At 34.1% G+C, this 19,255-nt stretch overlaps 1 protein-coding gene across 2 annotated transcripts in view; it reads right to left on the bottom strand.

Annotated features, from left to right (window-relative positions):
- Mrtf (Myocardin-related transcription factor) overlaps nt 1–10,578 on the bottom strand; it is a 161,048-nt gene extending 150,470 nt beyond the window's left edge. Inside the window, exon 1 of one of the 2 annotated variants that reach the window (XM_070111304.1) lies at nt 8,511–10,578. In XM_070111304.1, the coding sequence (XP_069967405.1) occupies nt 8,511–8,568 (58 nt within the window). In that variant the 5' untranslated portion in view covers nt 8,569–10,578. The remainder of the gene's footprint in view (nt 1–8,510) is intronic. The other variant, XM_036370966.2, reaches the window with a different exon arrangement.
- Between the last annotated feature and the right edge of the window lie 8,677 nt (nt 10,579–19,255).

The raw sequence follows: 19,255 nt of genomic DNA, 5'->3' as shown, positions 1-19,255 counted from the left end.
GATTTAGGTAAATACATACGATACATACATACATACAATAGATATGTATGTATTAACAGCTGGCCGGGTAGCAAACTTGAGGGCTTCCTCAACTGGGTCTGAAAAGTGAGGTAAACAACAAAGTCGGTTGTTTCGACATTGACATTTTTACAATCAATGACTAAATTTTTTCTATGAACAAATATTATTATAAATTTTTTTTGTTTTGAAAAATGTGTTTTAATGCTTAATAAGGTTTCTAAGATTAAAGTTATACTTATGTCTAAGCAATTAAGGAAGGGCTAAGTTCGGGTGTAACCGAACAACTTATACTACCGCGATTTGCAAGGATAAAAGTGATGGAAATATCACATATATTGAACACTTTAACGGCAGTCAGCTAAAAAATAGGGAATCATTATATCGGACATATTTAGGCTATGAGAAAGTATATGCTTATTGCATTAACTTATGGCACTACTCAGGTACATTCGAGTATATTCAAGAACATTTTTTTGAAGATAACACACTGACCGAAATACATATGTGGCACAAAATCTGCTAGAACAACAAAATCAATACATATATTTAGTACAAGCTAGCTGGGGTAATTCGTTGACCAATTTAACACATTTTCTGCTTTAATATTACACATTCTCCAATATTATACGTTCTGTTAAGGTACTTTCTAAAGATATCTTACATATTGACCCATACTATATACGGTATAACGGCAATCGGAAATTTGAAATTTGGTTTTGAATAGGTTATATTATATGTTGGCTAGGGGTAATATTGACTCGATTTTATCCATTTTTGGAAAAAACGACTTATTATTACCTAAAAAATATGATCTATGAGTTTAATTAAAAACCTCGCAGATTTACCGTTATACGGTATAAAATCGTCTTGAACTTGAAAATTCTTGTATTAGATATATGCGAGCTAAGGGAAGTATTGACCCGATTTTATCAATTTTTGATACACAGCCACATTATTATCAGAAAAAGATTCTCTCCGAATTTCAATATTACATCTCACATATTGAGCGATATTTTTGGTAAAATGTCAGCTATAGGTACTGGTTGCCATATCTTCTGTATCTGGAGGCCAGAACAGTTATGGTCCGACAATGCAATTTTATTTTATTTTTAAACTTCAGATGGCGTGCCTTAAAGGCACTATTTGTGCAAAATTTTATCCAGATATATTCACTTGTGCTTAATTTGTATACTACAAGTATAAGTGAAACAAATAAACATGCTAATTTGGGTAAAATTGGTAGAGCCGTTCTTGGGATATAGGATTTCACCTAAAAGTGGGTAGTGCCAAGCCCATTGTCTAATTTTGACCCAGGCTCCTATAAGGTGCTCTCGCACCATCTTGCCTGTAAAATTTAATGCTTTTGACGTATTTATTTAGTGAATTGTCATACTTTTAGTAGTTTTCAACATAACCGTTGCATGGAGAGTGGGTGGAGTTATAATCGGATTTCACCCATTTTCACACTGTCGGAGAAAATGCCGAAAAGATTTGCCTTGAGCGAATTTGGTTGATATAGCTTCACTCGTTTGTGAGTTATGTACATTAACACTAGGTTTACGGGCGTTTGTTATATACCTATCTCTACGAGCATCCGTCAAATTGACCAAGCACACTTTTTACACATTTTCAAACCACAGATGTCCTTCCCTAATGCGATTCGTTGTATCATATTATAGTTTTATATCTTAATTTGCGACTTATTTATGACCTCTTTCGATTAATGACATTTTGTGGGCGTGGCAAAGGTCCGATTTCTCCGATCTCATTTGTTTAGCTGTCTGGCAATTCGGCAGTATTTCTCTACATACATACAAGTCTTCAGTGTCTCGTCTTGGCGTAAACTAAAACCGACCATAGCTGGTTTTCTTAGTACAAAGTGATTTAACTTAATTTTAAGCAATATCGGAAAAAAAACGTTGTAAAAATTGTAGATATGCGAAAATATTGATAATTAATAATTTGAGGAGATTATTTATGGTTTATTTCGCATTCACATCAATGTTTATTTTTCATCGTTAACATTTTTACTCCACACCACATACCAACAATTCATGAAATGCACTAAGACTTATAAAATTCCATCTTTGCTGCTTCCACGAAGACTACTTCGATACGAACTCATAATTATTTAAGGGCAAGCACTAACAATTTGGGAATGGTTTTATGTCAAAAGCAGCAACAACAACAACTTTTACAGCATATATTTTAATTAGATAGATGTTTCATGCTGAACACTTTGAACACTATGTATGTAATTCTATACACCCAGAATGCAAGAGAGATGCAGAGTTCTTCCAATGTCACTGCATATTGTAATTTCAAATTGAGTCTGCGCTCAAAGTCAAATTGTGACACTATCATTACTAACGGTCACGGTTGCGTTTGTTTTTTCCTATTCTCAATAAATATAAATAATATATGTAATAAACAACAACAAGGCAAATAGTTATAGCGTTTTCAAGGTTTCCATTGTATGTTCTGTTCGCCACTCACTGTGTAAACAAGTTGTTTTGGCCAAAACTGACAGTCATACCAAACTGAGTGTATATAACATATGTACAAATACACAGGTTAATTATAGTTGAGTTTCTGATTGCTTCTATCATAGTTACGAAACTCGTTAGCAGATTTTAAAAATTCACAGAATTGATTTTTATTTATTTGTTTTGATGAATTCATTTTTTTCTCTTTTATTTTGTATTATTAGTCATTGTGCAGCTGTTCAGCCATCAGTGAAATTCCAACAAAATCGATCTGCTCTTTAGCAAAGGCGGCAAAATTTTTATTGAAATCGTAAAAATTTGTTTACAAAATTCCGTATAAATATACCATATACATACATATGTATATACACGCATTTATAAACCTATATACATATAGACTAGTATTTGTCTATTGTAATATTAAAATCTTATTTATTTTTAAACATTCTCGTGTAATTAATTGAATTTAAGCGAAAAAATCACTAAGACGCCAGGCGCAACAACAATCTTGTGCTTTGCTCTCAATTTCTAAAAATACATCGAACATTTTAGTCACATAATAATCATATAAGTGTGCCAATTAATAAAATTTGATTCAAAAATATTTTCAATATTCTTCAAAGATATGAACCCACTCATGTATCTAAGTATATTTTATCAGAAATGTGTAAAAATGCACTTTTCTACTTGGCAACTGCTTGTAAGTGAGATTATGTAGAGGAGCTTTTAAATTTTGGCGGAATATTTGAAGCAAAATACTTTTTAAAAACAGTCCACTAATTATGTCAGCGGTCCTAGCCTGTAATATATCCAATATGATTGCGTGTTGAACATTAAGACACAGTTGAGAATGAACTTGGAGTTGCTATAAATGAAATGTGGTACTATTCCTGTTCTCTTTGTATAGAAAGTTATAGAGAATCTACTAGTTTGATTTACGGAGAGATTTTCCGAACGAAAATTCATTTTTAGAAATAACTGACCTGGTAAATGTTTTACCACGTTTCATTTTTGATAGAAGAGATATAAAACTATCCTGTGAGTATGAATTAAGATTAAGGATACCTCAAGCTGTAAGAGATTGTAGAAAAAATAGCGCATAGATTACATAGTATAAGTACAAGGATATAGAGATGTCCGAAACCAATAGAAAAGATGGCTTATGATGGCCTTTAAAAACCGCTACAAATATATTCAAAAGTAAAAGCAAATGGCTAATGACTGGCAACAACAAGATGACCACAGAAAATGATGACCTAAACTTGCAATCGCCTTAGAAATTAATTTCAAACCATTATTTTTTGCAACAGCTTACGAAACACAAAAGTATTGAATATAAATACGTGCAGCCGTCATCATACAAACTATTTTTATGAACTTTTAAAAAATATGATGGCAACTCTAGAATATCAGAATATCAGATCAGTTCATAATTGACCTTGTCTAAAAAGTTTATATACAAATTTTTTTTTTGCTGACCAAAATCATCCTTAATTAGTAGTAGAATTCTAAATATATATTATATTGACGGAATTTAATATAAACGTGGATGCAGGTTTCATATTCGTTTGTAAAAGCAAGCTTTATATTGCGAATGCGAAAGAAAAGGTGAAGAAGAAGAAGACAAGGAAAGGCTATAAAAATTGGCATAATTTAGAAGACAGTCGACGAAGCGACTTGTAGACAGGAAGCTAGAGCCATCATACTTTTTCGTAAGATCAAGGTTGGGTCGTGAAAGAAAATTCAGTAAGAGCAACTGACTTGTTTAAGACGATACCCAGGACTAGGAAACAGGGTGAAGAGTTAGGAATCTATTCAAAAGCTGGCTAAGTAAAAATCGAGGAAACAACAACTCTCTTTTCATCCCTGAAAACTAAAATGGAGATCGACTCATATCCTTTAGAACCCGGTGAGTACGGGCGGCGTTTTGTCAGTCAATGGATTAGTCTCGAACTCTTGTTCAAAGAGGATCGGTAATGACGATGATGCGGAACTTGCACTGCTGGAAATGAGTTTGGAAATGAAAGTTCTTCAAATTAATCTCCAGCACGCAAAGGCGGCCTTCGTCGATATCTTGTTTCGTCTAAGAAGAGACGAAGTCGACTGTAAATTTGTGAAACGTTCAAAGCGCTTTGTCGATTTGTAAGGCTTTTATGATCTAATATATAGGAGTTTTAGGTACCGCAACAAACCGGTGTTCTAAGCTGTCCAAATGAGATCCCTGTTAGGATCGACCTCGTTACCTAACTTAACCAAACTGGGTGAGCCGACAGTAAAACTGTCAAGTCTTAGCCATTCGCCATTCATTGGAGGTTCGTGGAAATTTTTAAGGCGGAAAGGTGCATATATTTTACATTCCAAAACACCAAAACTGCGATAAAAGAAGAAAAATAAGAGTATCTTAATGAGTTTGTTTACCGCTAGCACACTCACACCATTGCAGCCAGCTTTTAATCAAAACACTTAAATAAAATGAAAATCGTTTAAGGTGCTGGTATGAGAGAGCACTTACGTGTGTATAATTGTAAGCCGCACACCTATGGGCTATACATATATGAATATATACCTGTATATTCCTGCTTCAACACACACACATCAACATAGCCATGTAAGTGTGTATGCGAATAAGCGCATAAATCTTTCAATTAACTCATTAAAGTGATCTTATTATGCGATGATTACAGTTTCTGTTTAGTTTACATTGCTACAGCAAAGCAGCATGGGGAGGGGGTTGCAAGGCTGCTGGCTATGCAGAAAAGAAGTAACAGCACCTTGAGCAAAGGTAAATGAGCACATATACAACTTTAATTAAATGTACAAAGCACATTTACGCTCTCGTATGGAAAATCCGAAAGCAAAAGCAACAAATTTTGAAAATCCAAAACTTGCAACACATTCAGGTTAATGAACTTGAGTTGTTTTCTAGTTCAAAATCATGGATGCAAATGGACGATACTCATATTTACAACTCGTGTGCGAGAAATTTTATTCCATTGCTTTTGGGGTTTTTATTTTATTTTTGCTTTTGTTTCAAATCTTTGAATGGAGAAATTAATTTTTGCCGCAATTTAAGTGAGTCTTGTTAAATATTAAATTTTTATTATTCAAATTTAATTTGTATTTATGAATATAGAGTAGAGGATAAATTCGAGGGTATCCAACTAACAAATTCCACATAACCTCTAGCTACTGGTATGAGTGGTAAAAAAAAAAGCGCTTTGAACGCTTCCTCGCCTGCACCATTTTACGTCAAGGGGTTTGACCTATTTTAATAAAGAAACAAAAACTCTGCCACGGTTCGTCCTTTATATATTTTACTATAAAATAATGAAACGCTCTTTCGAAGATCGGCATTACATACAGTGTTCGTCATATAAAAGTTACCATTAGCTAAGTAAGGGTAATTTCATTACCATAAGTTATTCCACCGCAATCGAAATATTTTAATATACGAATCGAACCGAAAACATGGCAAGTAAAGATGCGCGTGCAAAAGCTCAAACAATGTTATTGAAGTAATATGCATTTTACGTTTTAAAATGAAAATAAACAGTTTGAATAGCGAAAAGACGTTTTTTACAATAATTTTAACTAGTAAAAGTAACAAAACAATCACCATCAAATTTTGTATATGATAAACGCGATTAACTGGAGTAAATTTTTTTAATTCATCATTTCAAATTCACAATTTTCTAAACACGGTTGATGTAATCTAGCAAGCCTTAAAAATTCCCTGGCAAAGAGAATTTTTAGCCTCCCTTGTGTTGGTTTATTCGTGCGGTTTTTTTCTTCAAAACTTTAGCATTTATGTAAGAAAAAATTTACAATAATATTATTTAAAATTTCTGGCAATTTGTGGATTCCATTCCAAACGAATTGCGTCGGCTTTGCGGCCAAGAAAGAATCAAGCCAATTTTAGATACCCTGTTCTAATGTGAACCGTATTACAGTGAGGGGGTTCTGCATCGACCAGAACAAATGGTAGTCAGAAGGAGTAAGGTTAGAGCCAAACTGCTGCTGTTTTGAAATAGTTTTGCAACATGAGGGCGACCGTTGTCTTGATGGAAAATTACTGTAACATTTCTAGTCGCGAGTTACGAGCGTTTTTCGGCAATCTCTCGCTTCAATTTGGTGAGTTGTTGACGGTAGCATTCCGCATTAATAGTTTCAATCAGTTTAAGGAATCACAGAGTTTCGCGGCTTCAAAAAACAAAAAAAAAATTCATTGTCTTATTTAAATCTATAACATTTTTAGAATATTGTCCTAAATTCTCAAGTTGATACCAGTCATTATTTTGGAGATACAGCTTTGAAACGTTGCACGCTCGAGTTCAGGTCACTTAAAACTTTAAACGCGTTTTTCTCGAAACTGTATTTTCAAAGTCGGTTGTCGAAATTTCTCACGAACTACTCAGCCGATCTTAAAGAAATTATATACAGGTCTTTGAGTGCACGAAGGATTTTTTTTTGTTCTATAACAATTATTTCAAAAAACAAAACATGTCGAGAAATGTTCACCAAAATTTGGGTTTTTTTTAACGTCTGCCAAAAATAACATTTTTTGTACAATGGTCTTAGTTCAAACACATACGTTTTTCTTTTTATTTTTGATGATCCTGTCAGCAGTTCTGCTGTCAACGCGGAAACACCTCTTTTCCGAGGGACTGCCGGAAACGACGTCGTAATGACCGAGTTTTGAATATTTTCCTTTGAAAATTTCACAAAATCTTTATCAGATATGTATCTTCGAAATAATAAAAAGTTTGAATAAAATATTTCATTTTTTATATGAAAATAAAAATTAATGAAAATAGAGCGTTTTTTGCTCGACGAAACCCGTGTAAGCCCTTAAGAAGCTCATAATACAGCACGCCCTTCTGATGCCACAAATACAGAGTTTTACTTTGGCGTCAGCGATATTTGGCCTTGCCGTTGATTCGGCTGGTTGGCCATGTTTCACATATGATGTTTCGTTTTTCAACGTTTCCTAGCTTCAATTTGTATGACACTCAATTGGCTTGCTTTTGAATATATCCGACTGCTTTTCAACGTTTTGATATGGCTGCTTGAGTGATTCAGCGAGCTCTTCTTGTGTTTGGCAATAACCTTTATCGAGAAATGCTTCCAGTTCCTGATCATCAAGCTCTTTTTTGCTTTTTTGACTTTTAGATCGGGCAAACTTTCAACAAAACACGATGCCTTTCGGCTGACATTTTCTTCATATTAAAGAAGAAGAACTCCGCGCTAAAACCGTTTTCATATATTTGACATATTTGAGTGAAAAAATATTGTGTTTATGCTTTACATGAATGACATATACTGAACAGGCGTATAACTACAGTAGTAGCTTTTCAACTCATGTTCGGAACATTAGAGTCATAGTCAAGTTACGCCATCTCTTGGCATAGTTATAAACCCACAAATTCCAACCTTTTTAACACATTTTAAGCGGAATATGAATTTATTTGTCATTATTACTTTGTGTTGGGCTAATTTCAAAAATCCAAACCTCTTTCTGTCCACCATTGTACCTACTTCTTCTATACATAAATATACTTTTTTGCTAACCGTTATGAATGCTTCAAACCTAAATAAAATTTAATTGATTCCGAAAAGAGGTAAGCACAGGCTTTGAATAATTTTCACAAAATATTTTATTTAATACATTCAAAAAAAATAATCTCTAAATAAATCTATGTTTTTCAACTTTTTCACAGAAAAAGCTTTAAACTTATTTGTATTAGAAATATCAAGTTTTCCAAAATCACATTAAATGGATTACATATGTATATAACCAAAGATATTAAAAGACTTTCTTCCAAAATTGAACAAAAACCAACTCGCTGCTAACAATTTTTCAAGTATTTCAAAATGCCACAGTTTTCATTTTTCTTTTTCCTTCTAACAATTTTAAAAACAGTTTAATGTTTCACACTTTCCAGAAAATATAACCGTTAGTTAGATTTTTGTTTTTCACGCTCAAAACCCAAACAAACCGCTCACCCTCACAATATCTGCAACATTTCGCTGGTGGTTCATCCGTATCAGCAATGACCCGCATGATCGCCACGAAGGCCCACACGAAAACGCAGCCACAGTCGAAGCGACGACGTCGACGACGGATCACAGCCCGCTCAATGGCCGCACTGACTGCATTTGTTGGGGACGGAAACTTTCAAAAGAAAATGCAGGACAGTTGTTGAATTAGACAACAACAACAATAGGCAAATAAAATTCAAAACACTGCCGTAAACTTTGTAATGAAAAGAGTTTTCTTTTTCTTAGGTTTTTATTTCGTTCCGATTTTTTTTAGAGCAGTCAGTATTGCTCTCAAATTTACAGTTATTTTATGTATTTTTAAAAGTTGTTTGATATTTGTATTTGTCTTCAAAATTATATTTTTGAAGCTTTCAAAGAAATAAATTATTTTTATTAATAATCTTTTTTTTTGTTGATATATTTATTTAGTTTTTATTTTGTCCTTAGTTTTTGTTTTTCTTTTCTTCTCTGTCGCTGCTGTTCCGTTTCACGATTTTTCAGCTTCTCACCTCTGTTTTAGACTGTTTGAACCATTCACGCCCTCTTAACGATCTGTATAACCATAGTAATTGTAATGGTTGCCAACTTTCGCGAAATAATAATCGTAATAGTAACTTTTCGTTCTTAATGGAATGATTATTGCATTTAAATTTTCAAAATGTAGCATTTTCCTATCGGCCACTCACTTCACTCGAATTTCGAGTTTTAAAATCAATAAAACAGCTGTTTATTGCTTGAAATTTTTGATTTGCGGCATTTTATACACACGCACTTTAAAAAGGACTCTCCAGTGGAGAGTAGTTTGAAGTTGTGATGCGTTGAGTTTCGTTCGTGAAATTTTTTTTTTTTTACAAAATGCTCCGAAAAAGCATTTTCATCTCAAATATTTTTTTTAGATTTTATTTATGTTTCTGACACGTTTTCACTTAATAAATAAATATAATATTATATTTCCCAAGAATGCAATAATAATTATTGTTTTCTTAAATTATTTTGTTCAAAATTAATTATTTTTTATTTTATTTGAATATTATTTTTGTTTTAATATTATTTCGTTTTAAATTCTTCGTTTTGTGCGCATCGTTTTATAAATATTATAAATTTAAGCCTGAATATTAAAGTTTATAAATTTTATTTTATATTCGTTTCGTTTATTTAGCGTCCTTCGTTTTTATTTCAATTTTTTGTTATTCAAAAATCAAACAGCTTGAATTTAATTAACTTCAATCGCAAGCAAATCAACCACCAGACGTTCGAAACAGGCGTTCAATTTTTTGGTTTTTCAAAAACACTTCAAATTTCACACGAAAACACGCTCACTCATTACACGCATTTAGTTTTGTTTAATTCTTTTTCGCTTTAAACAAAACACAAAATTTGAGAATTTTAAAATTTAATTCAACTCCCAAGTTTCGTTCACACTCCTATTATTCGCTTTTCACATTTCTTCAACAAATTTCAGGACAAACATATTTTCTAAAAGTTTTCATCTTTCACTTGGTTCACACAAGATCTTTACGCGCGTTGCTTTCTTCTGTCCGAAATGTACGTTCTAACGTGAAACCTCCGCAGAGACCACTGACGTGATTTTCCAAATCAAAAACGCTTTTCGCATATCCCAGCTCTAGAAGAGATGCTCGAAAAAACGCTTTTCTTTTTCGAAAAATAAATTGAAAATCAAAATTGAAATAGAATTAAAAAAAAAAGAGTCACATACCTTACGATGCTGGCAAAAGTGTTTTGAGGTGAGGAAATTCTCGAATATACATACACAAAAAACGCGTGCTAAATGTGTACAAAAAGTTATGAGCGCGCTTTAGCAAGAGAGGAAGCGTGAACGAGAGCGAACGCGTGATCACAAGGAACTAAACTTTCGAATGGAGGAGCGCGAAAACGACACATATTTGTGTACGAAAATGCGTATGTGATTTTCGAAACAGTGTGATACATAAAAATCTAAAAGCAGAACGGAAAATGAAGGAAAACTAACGAAAGCACGTAGAAAACGCACAAGAAAAGTTGTCAATGAAAATCAGCTACAGACGAAAAAAAAAATATAAAATTTATTAAAACAAAATAAAGCACCTGTAAACTAAAAAAAAATACGAATTAATGCAGGCACATAAATAAAATGTTTAAAACCTATAAATTTCATTCAGTATAATTTCATTCACGAATTTCGAAAATGAATTTTTCAAATTAACAGCATTTTCAGAATTTAAGCAAAACTTATAGCACGCAGTGGAAGTATTTGAAAAAACACATTTTCACAAACAAACAAGCATATTTTCACAAATAAGAAAAAGCATATTATGAAATCTCTCACGCGAAAATCGAATGTCCGCTCGCGTACTCACGAAACGCATTCGTAACAATTTTAAAACTTTAGGCATGCATGCACACATATTTTGTAGGTATGTTTGCGTAGCATTTTCGAAACCACTTTCGCTCGCTTGTTTCGTACCGAACCGTTACATATTTTTAAATGAACTACAACGCGCTAGCAACAAATCATACCAATTTACTCACCTATGCAGCTTTCTTAGATAAGAAAAGTTGCAGTTGCCCGCCTACGCTTTTTGTGTTCTGCACTTTTTTCTGCGCTCAATCTGTGTCTTCGTAAAATAAGAAATGGTATTAGAATTTCGAAATTACTCGTAGATACAGTTTCGAAATACATATTTTTTGAAAATTTGAGTATTCGCGATTTGATTAGAAGAGCTTTTTCGTGCAGTTTAGAAATGTTGCCCAATTTCCTTTTTGTTTTTGTTTACGAAAAAGTTTCCACCCGCATTTTTTCGAAATTGTTTGTTGTTACATTGATAAAGAATTGTGTGCTTTATATAATAAATGATTTAATAAATTTTTGTCAAATAGATTAGATAATCAGCAAAGCTTAAGGCTAGTTGACGCTGCAATATAAATTATCATATCGATATTGTCTTTGTAAAAAAAAAAATTAAGCATGCTAACTGGCGATGTGATAAATAATCGATAATCGTAGTTAAAAGAGCAATTATGGAATGACTTAATGGATGACAATATATTACCGCAAAAAGCATATCGAAAGCTTCACGATTTATACCTGACCTAAAGGTAGACTAGATAAATTATTCACTGTACCTAGATACTACAAGAGGAACATTTTGTGATTTAGGATATTCGATGAGTTAGTTTCAATAAAAAATTATAGAATTAGTTGGCTATTCGGCGCTTTTACTAAACATATATTACTCAAAATTCGAAAGCTAGCCATAGGTAGTCAGTATGCACAAAATATTGTATCTTATAAAAGGTCGTACCGATTAAAAGAAAACATCTAAAATCAGCAACGCAATCTGAACGGTTTATAGCTACTTTAACTGTATCTTGCCTTACTGGATCGAAATTGGCGTTGGCAAAGTAAATAACTCTACAGTCGGGTTTGAAAAATTGTTCTCTTTGTATCAATTTAACTTTTAGTAAAGTAATAATTGAATTTTTTTTTTTTTTTAACGACAAACTTTAACAAGACTTTGCGCCGGGGGTCGTGGTACCGGTTTCGTTCCCTTCAATCAAAATATATTTTTACCTTTACTTATAGTTTGGTTGAAGTTGATTTTATTGGTAAGTCCGCTATTTGTCAGACAACGTGGACTATGTATACAAGGGATTTTGTAATCATTTTGAGATGTGAGATTCACTGAAACTTGAATTAAAAGAGCCATGAAATCACTGTATTCTATTTAGTTTTTACTAAGATCCGACTCCATAAAATCTATTGACAAAGTCCTGAACATCTCTTACATTGGCGTATAAATGAAATTTTGCGTATTCAAAGAAAAGACAAAACGTTCACATCGACAGCACCGAAGCTATAGCACCTTTAGCAGGAGTATTTCTTTTAGCATAGAAGAGTATAAAAAGGTCTTTATCTTGATTTTGATGCATCAGTTGTTCGAGATTGAAGCGCTGTCTTCGACAATAATATATGGTATGCCAAATTTTAAGAATATATCTCTTCAAACAAACAAATTTTCTTGAGTTTGATTGATCAGATTGTATGGCAGGCGGCTCCAACAATTGAGCACTTTCTTGAGGAAAAAAGAGCGTGTGCATAATTTTAGATCGACATTTCAACAGGACTAGTTCGCATATATACAGACGGACAGACATTACACACGACGGCCATGACTAAATCAACTCAGCTAGACACGCTGATCATTTATATTACATACTAGCAGATCACTCCATTTGCCATCCCACTTGGGCGAAAAGGACCACATATAGACGATGAGATGTGAATATCAAACATTTAATAACTTAACTTCGTAGGGAGCCAGCTGGACGAGTCAGCAGCACAGCGTTTTTTCATGACATTAACTCCCCTCCCGTTTGCCAATAACGCCTACATTGCATATTGTTTTGCAGCCCGGCCGAGCGGAATCGAATAATTCAAAAAGTTATATAAAGGTGTTGAATTAGTCTTGGATAATTGTTTTATGCTCTCGCAACTTGTTGCTACAGAGTATAATAGTTTTGTTCACCTAACGGTTGTTTGTCTCATCTAAAACTAATCGAGTTAGATATAGAGTTATATATATATAAATGATCAGGATGAAGAGACGAGTTGAAACACGGGTGACTGTCTGTCCGTCCGTCTGTCCGTCTGTCCGTCCGTCCGTGCAAGCTCTAACTTGAGTAAAAATTGAGATATCTTTATGAAACTTGGTAGACATGTTTCATGGTACCGTGAGACGGTTGGTATTGCAGATGGGCGTAATCGGACCACTGCCACGCCTACAAAACGCCATTAATCAAAAACAAATAAATTGCCATAACTAAGCTCCACAACAAGATACAAGACTCTTACTTGGTATACAGGATCACATTAGGAAGGAGCATCTGCTGTTTAAATTTTCTTTAAAGTGGGCGTGGTCTCGCCAAAATAATAATATGCATATCTCCTATATCACTGAAGCTATAATAACAAAATTCACTGGGAACAAATGTTTTTAGCATCTCTATCGACGGTGTGAAAATGGGTGACAACCCCGCCCACTCCCCATATAGCGGTACTATTAAAAACTACTAAAAGCGCGATAAATCAAGCACTAAACACGCCAGAGACATTAAATTTTATCTCTGGGATGGTATGAGATGACTTTATAGGAACCGCGTTCAAAATTAGACAGTGGGCGTGGCACCGCCCACTTTTAGGTGAAAACCCATATCTTGGAATCTGCTTAACCGATTTCAACCAAATTCGGTACATAATATTCTTCACACATATCTATGTTATAGTGCGCGAAATCGGACTACAACCACGCCTATATCCCATATAACACCATTTTAAATTCCATTTGATTCTTTCACTTTCCACTATGCAAATCAAGCAACAATGATTATATCGGGATAAAACTTTGCGTGAATAATACGTTTAAAGTATGCCACCTTGTGACCAAAAATTATCTAATTTGAATCAAAACTGTTCAAGCCCCTAGATACTGCATATGTGTATACCATTTGACTTTGCGAGAGTCGTGGTACATCATTTGGGACTATAATCAATCGCAGTCTGTGTAAGGAATTTTCTATCTAGTAAGGATCCCTAACTTTTTTGAAAATATAATATTGCCTATGGTCACCAGAGAGAATGTAGCTTCCCAGCTTCTTAACGGTGATATAATATTACATTGCTTTTTTTCCTGAGTCAAATGCAAACTTTTTTCAATGTGATTTTCGGAATGAAGGGGTTTGATTACAGATCTCTGATATCTGATCCTTATTGTATTTAGAGATATATCTAATCCCTTTTTCCTTTTTTAAACAAATTATTTTTTAGCTTCTCTTAAACTGAGCAGTGGTTTCTTTTCCAAAAGGAGAACAATAGCTTTGTCCTTACTTTTAAGTGTCACGTGATTCCTCCCTCTTCCTAGCTTATCATCTACGTTTCCAGTTTCTTCATAATGATCAGACCACCTCTTCACAAAAGTACAACTCGTATTTAAAAGCATTGCAGCTTTTTTAATAGTCTATTTGGGACCTTCAGGTCGTTTCGTTAAAAAGGCTGCTTCAAAACGTTTCTTATACTGAGCACAAATTTTTCTTATTTCAGAAGAAAACCCAATTTTTGGAAGTCACTGCGTTTGCTAAATTACACAACATCAACCCTAACCAGACTATTAAACGTCAGGAGATGGAATGCGGAGAAAAATGCGAGATTGATAACTGTAGATCAAATATTTATGTAAATGACTTGCAAATTTGCTGCACAACATTTTTTAAAAACGATAATATAAACTTTTATACGAAGCTGAAGATCTTACGCAAAATGATTAAGTTCTAACATTTTATAAATGATGTTTGAGCAAAAAAGAAATTAATTTAAACGTTGAACAAGATCGATTGCGTCTCAAATTAAACTAACGTTGTTGTTGTAATCAACTGCCAATTAACACGTCACGTTTTTATTTTGCAGCGTTACCGCATTTAAACCGCAATTAAAGCACAGAAAAATAAAAATTAAGTTAAAAAACAAATAGTCAGATCACATGTTTATTGCAAAACAAAAACGAAACGGTGTAGAAAACTCAAAACATTTGGAGGAATCATGTATGGAAACGCATTGAAAATACCGAAAACACCGCCACTATTTCACACCCACACAGTGTAATAAATAATTCATGTGAACCCACAACCGGTTAGAAATCAAATTAAGTTCAAGAAAATGTAGCACCATTTGTTTATCCTCAACACAAATGTGAAAGAAAGAGGAAAAGAAAAAACTACATATTTATACATATGTACACATGTATATACAAGTATATAGACCTGTGGTATATACATAAGAAAGTGTATATGCTTGCGATCGTGCAGCGTACAAACAAACAACAGCTAGAAACGCCTCAACCCAGCAAGCAGACTGCCAACAGCGGGAACACTGCACTTTCAACCACCTGCAAGCGTGCAGAAATAGATAAGCAAGCAACCAATTAGCCGGCTGAAAGGGTTACAAATGGCGCCATCTCACAACAATCGGCATTGACTAGCCGGAATTCGTATTAAAAAACATTTCAGTAACGTTTAGTAAGACGAATAATCAGATCAGATAATGTAGAACCTGTAATAGAAGAATAGTTTGTGAAGAAAAAACAAGAAAAAGCGTTAACTTCGGTTGCACCGAAGCTATAATACCCTGCACAAACACAAAGGTTCCTTACAAGAACTTAATTCCGATCGTTGAATTTGTATGGCAGCTATATGATATAGTGATCTGATCTCAACAATTTTTTCGGAGAATACATTGTTGCCTTAAATAATAACTCGTGCCGAATTTCGTGAAGATACCTCGTCAAATAAAAAAAATTTTCATGCAAGCACTTTACTCCGATCGTTCAGTTAATATGGCAGCTATATGCTATAGTCATCCGATCTATACAATTTCTTCGGAGATTACATTGTTGCCTTAGAGAATAACTCATGCCAAATGTCGTAAAGATATTACGTTAAATAAAAAAGTTTCCAATACAAGTACTTGTTTCTAATTGTTCAGTTTGTATGGCAGCTATATGATATAGTGGTTGGATATCGGCCGTTTCGGCAATTGGGCAGCTTCTTATTGAAGAAAGGACAGGTGCAAAATTTCAGGTCGATAGCTTTAAAACTGAGGGACCAGTTTGCATATATACAGAAGGACGGACAGACAGACAGACATGGCTAAATCAACTCAGCTCATCATGCTGATCATTTATGTATATATTTTATAGGGTCTCCGACAATCCAATCAGATAAGGAAGACTCGTAGAATAACCAATATAACTAGATTTTATAAATGACAAATAATAAAAATAAATTTTTGTGATCATTTAAGATCGCTTGAAAATAATCGAGAAAAATTAGCTAATTTATTTTTGGGATTTCTTCTCTCAAGAAGAAAGATTCGAAGCATTTAAGTACAAAGTCAATAATAGCTAATACTTATATGCATCTAGTCGCAATTTACGACCATTTTTTATAAATATAAACTACGTCTTGCGCGCAACTTTGAATACATTATAATAAAAGAAACCGGATATCTTTTCCGAGGAATTAATTTTTTCTTAAAGAAAAAACTTGCCATGAATCTTGTAACTGCAACTTCTTGGAGAAATCGTTTCGTGCAAGCTAGTTTTTCATTGATTTGAGAATAGCATGGAACATCGTTAAAATATTTTATGGAACTAGCAAAATACAAAACCGGGTCATTGCAGATTTTGTAAATGCAAGATTACAGATATGCTTCTTAACGAGCGTGTTTGCGCTCCTTGAACAACTCTAGCAACACACATCAGAGTTTGGTGCGATAAAGTCAAGCTCAACTCTTGACTCCAAAGGAGGATTTTGAGTGTGTTTTGAAGATCTGATCACTATAGAGATAAACCACAATATCGAGCTGATGATATAAAGAACGACGTGGAGCTTCGGAGTTGACAATGGATTATATTAGTTTCGAAGTTCTACTGAAAATATTTGATCTTCACACATATGGGAGCTGCCAAGTTGAGCCGGGCCGGATTCCTTGACGTAAACGCGACTGTCGAGGGAATAGCTAATTTGGTAGGTGCCTTCTCTAAAGGTGGAAATAAATGTGGCTAGCATTATTATTTTTATAACCTGAACATGTTATATTAAGTTTAACAAGAAGTTTATAACACCCAGAAGGAAACTTCAGAGACCCCGCAGAATCCATACATGTACTTGTATATGGTATATGTATAAAAATTATCAGCATTACATGCTGAGTCGATTTAACCAGCATGTCTGCCTGTATATACGCGTAGTAAACCCTCAAATTTCAATATCGAAATTAAATTTTGCATACGCCCTTTTCTCTTCAAAAAGGTGTTCATTTATCGGACCCGCTGATATCAGATCAATATAGCTGCCATACAAACTGACCGAACAAAGGCAAGTTCTTGTATAAAAAGCTTTTTTACTTGTAGAGTACTACAAGTTTAAATTTTTTCTTGTTTTATTTATCAAATATTAAGTAGTTGCGAACTAGTCACTGTAGAAACTAGATTACCAATTAAATGCAGACAGTCGATCACACACACATAAATAGATTGATTGGCAAATTATAATCGCGCTCAGGTAATTGGTGGCTGTTTGAGGAATTACGATGCAGTTACATACATGTATGTGTATATGTATACGTATGTATGTATAACTTGCTATTTTCAAAGCAGTCAGTGTCGCACTATTATTTGTGCTTTTTTTTAGTTCAATGAATTTCGTTTGTGGTTAAATGCAAAACGTTAAATTAAATTTAGCACGAAATATTTATAATTAACAGCAATGAAATAGGAAAAGCCAAGCAAATTGGGTTCTTTAAGTGAGTTAAAAATATATGAGAAACAGTTGCGCATATAAAAATATCACACAAATAATTGACAACAACAACTAAAAGTGGTCACTTCAACGACCAAGTCTAACAAATAGTTTAATGGTCTTTTTTTTTTGTTTTGTTTTTTTGTGTTAATTTTCAACAACAACAAAGTGAGAAAAAGAGAAAATAAGTCGTCATCTTCTTCTTCTCACACTAAAAATAATTACATTGACTCAGAATTTATTTATGCCAGAGCCAAGAAGCAAAAGCAAAATCCTGACGACGACCACTGTCACAAATGAATGAAAAGATCAGCGACTAATGGCCAACGGCTAGTTCGCCTAACGGAAATGGCGCAAAATATGGTCGAAATGGCCGGCCACACATACGCGTAATTAATATTTAAAGCAGAAATGTTTATTTATTGCCAAATTGGGCGCGTAAACAGCCGAGCAGCCACCTACACCCACACACACACACACAGAAGCGCATATGTGGAAAATGCCACCCACACCACATCGGACGCAGTTAGTGAGCCAAAGGCGACATTTGTAGCGGCAAACTGCTGATGACGGCGGTTGGCAATGACGCCATATACTCGTAAGAATGCAGCAACTAGTCAACAAATAGCTGGTAGGCAACCAAAATGAGTTTAGAAAGGGTCAGGGGTAGGAGACGAAAATTGGGGATTCATACAGTCGGAAACGCAAGTATGAAGCATTGATAGGCTAAGTAAATTTGATGATACATTCGCCTTTGTGAATCTTCCAACTGGTTTGAAGGCCATTATAAACTGGAGCTATCGGAAGTTTATTGGAGGAAATATATGCGTTGTACACAAACTCATTCTATTTGTACCCTGAACAGGGTATATTAAGTTTGCCAGTATGTTTGTAACACCTTAAATGAAACGTCGGAGACCCTACAAAGTACATACATACATATGTATATAAATGTTCAACACGACGAACTGAGTCGATTTAGCCATGTCCGTCTGTTTGTCCGTCTGTATATACGGGTGCTACGGGTGACTTCGAAGTGGAATAGCCGCAGTCTGTTCGAAGATTCATACTGTCGTCATATTCTTCCTTACGTTGATTCAAAAATATTTTGATTCCCCATAGTGCTTTTGGAAAATTCTCTAAGCATGACATTTTTGTTCAGAATTTTCGAACATCATCTATCATCTCTTGTACTTGTAGAGATGTTCCTTTCCATCCCATTTATGATTCAGCTGGTGTCAACTCTAAGATGCTCAAGCATTCTATAATTAGTATACCTGTCGTGGTTGACTAATCAGCTGGAGATGCTCAACGAGAGGTATGGATCGTAGGAGTGGAGGTCTTACAATTTACACCAT

The sequence above is a fragment of the Bactrocera oleae genome, chromosome 6, assembly GCF_042242935.1.
Source record: "Bactrocera oleae isolate idBacOlea1 chromosome 6, idBacOlea1, whole genome shotgun sequence".
Taxonomy (NCBI): Eukaryota; Metazoa; Arthropoda; class Insecta; order Diptera; family Tephritidae; genus Bactrocera; species Bactrocera oleae.
This window is presented reverse-complemented; position numbering and strand designations above follow the sequence as displayed.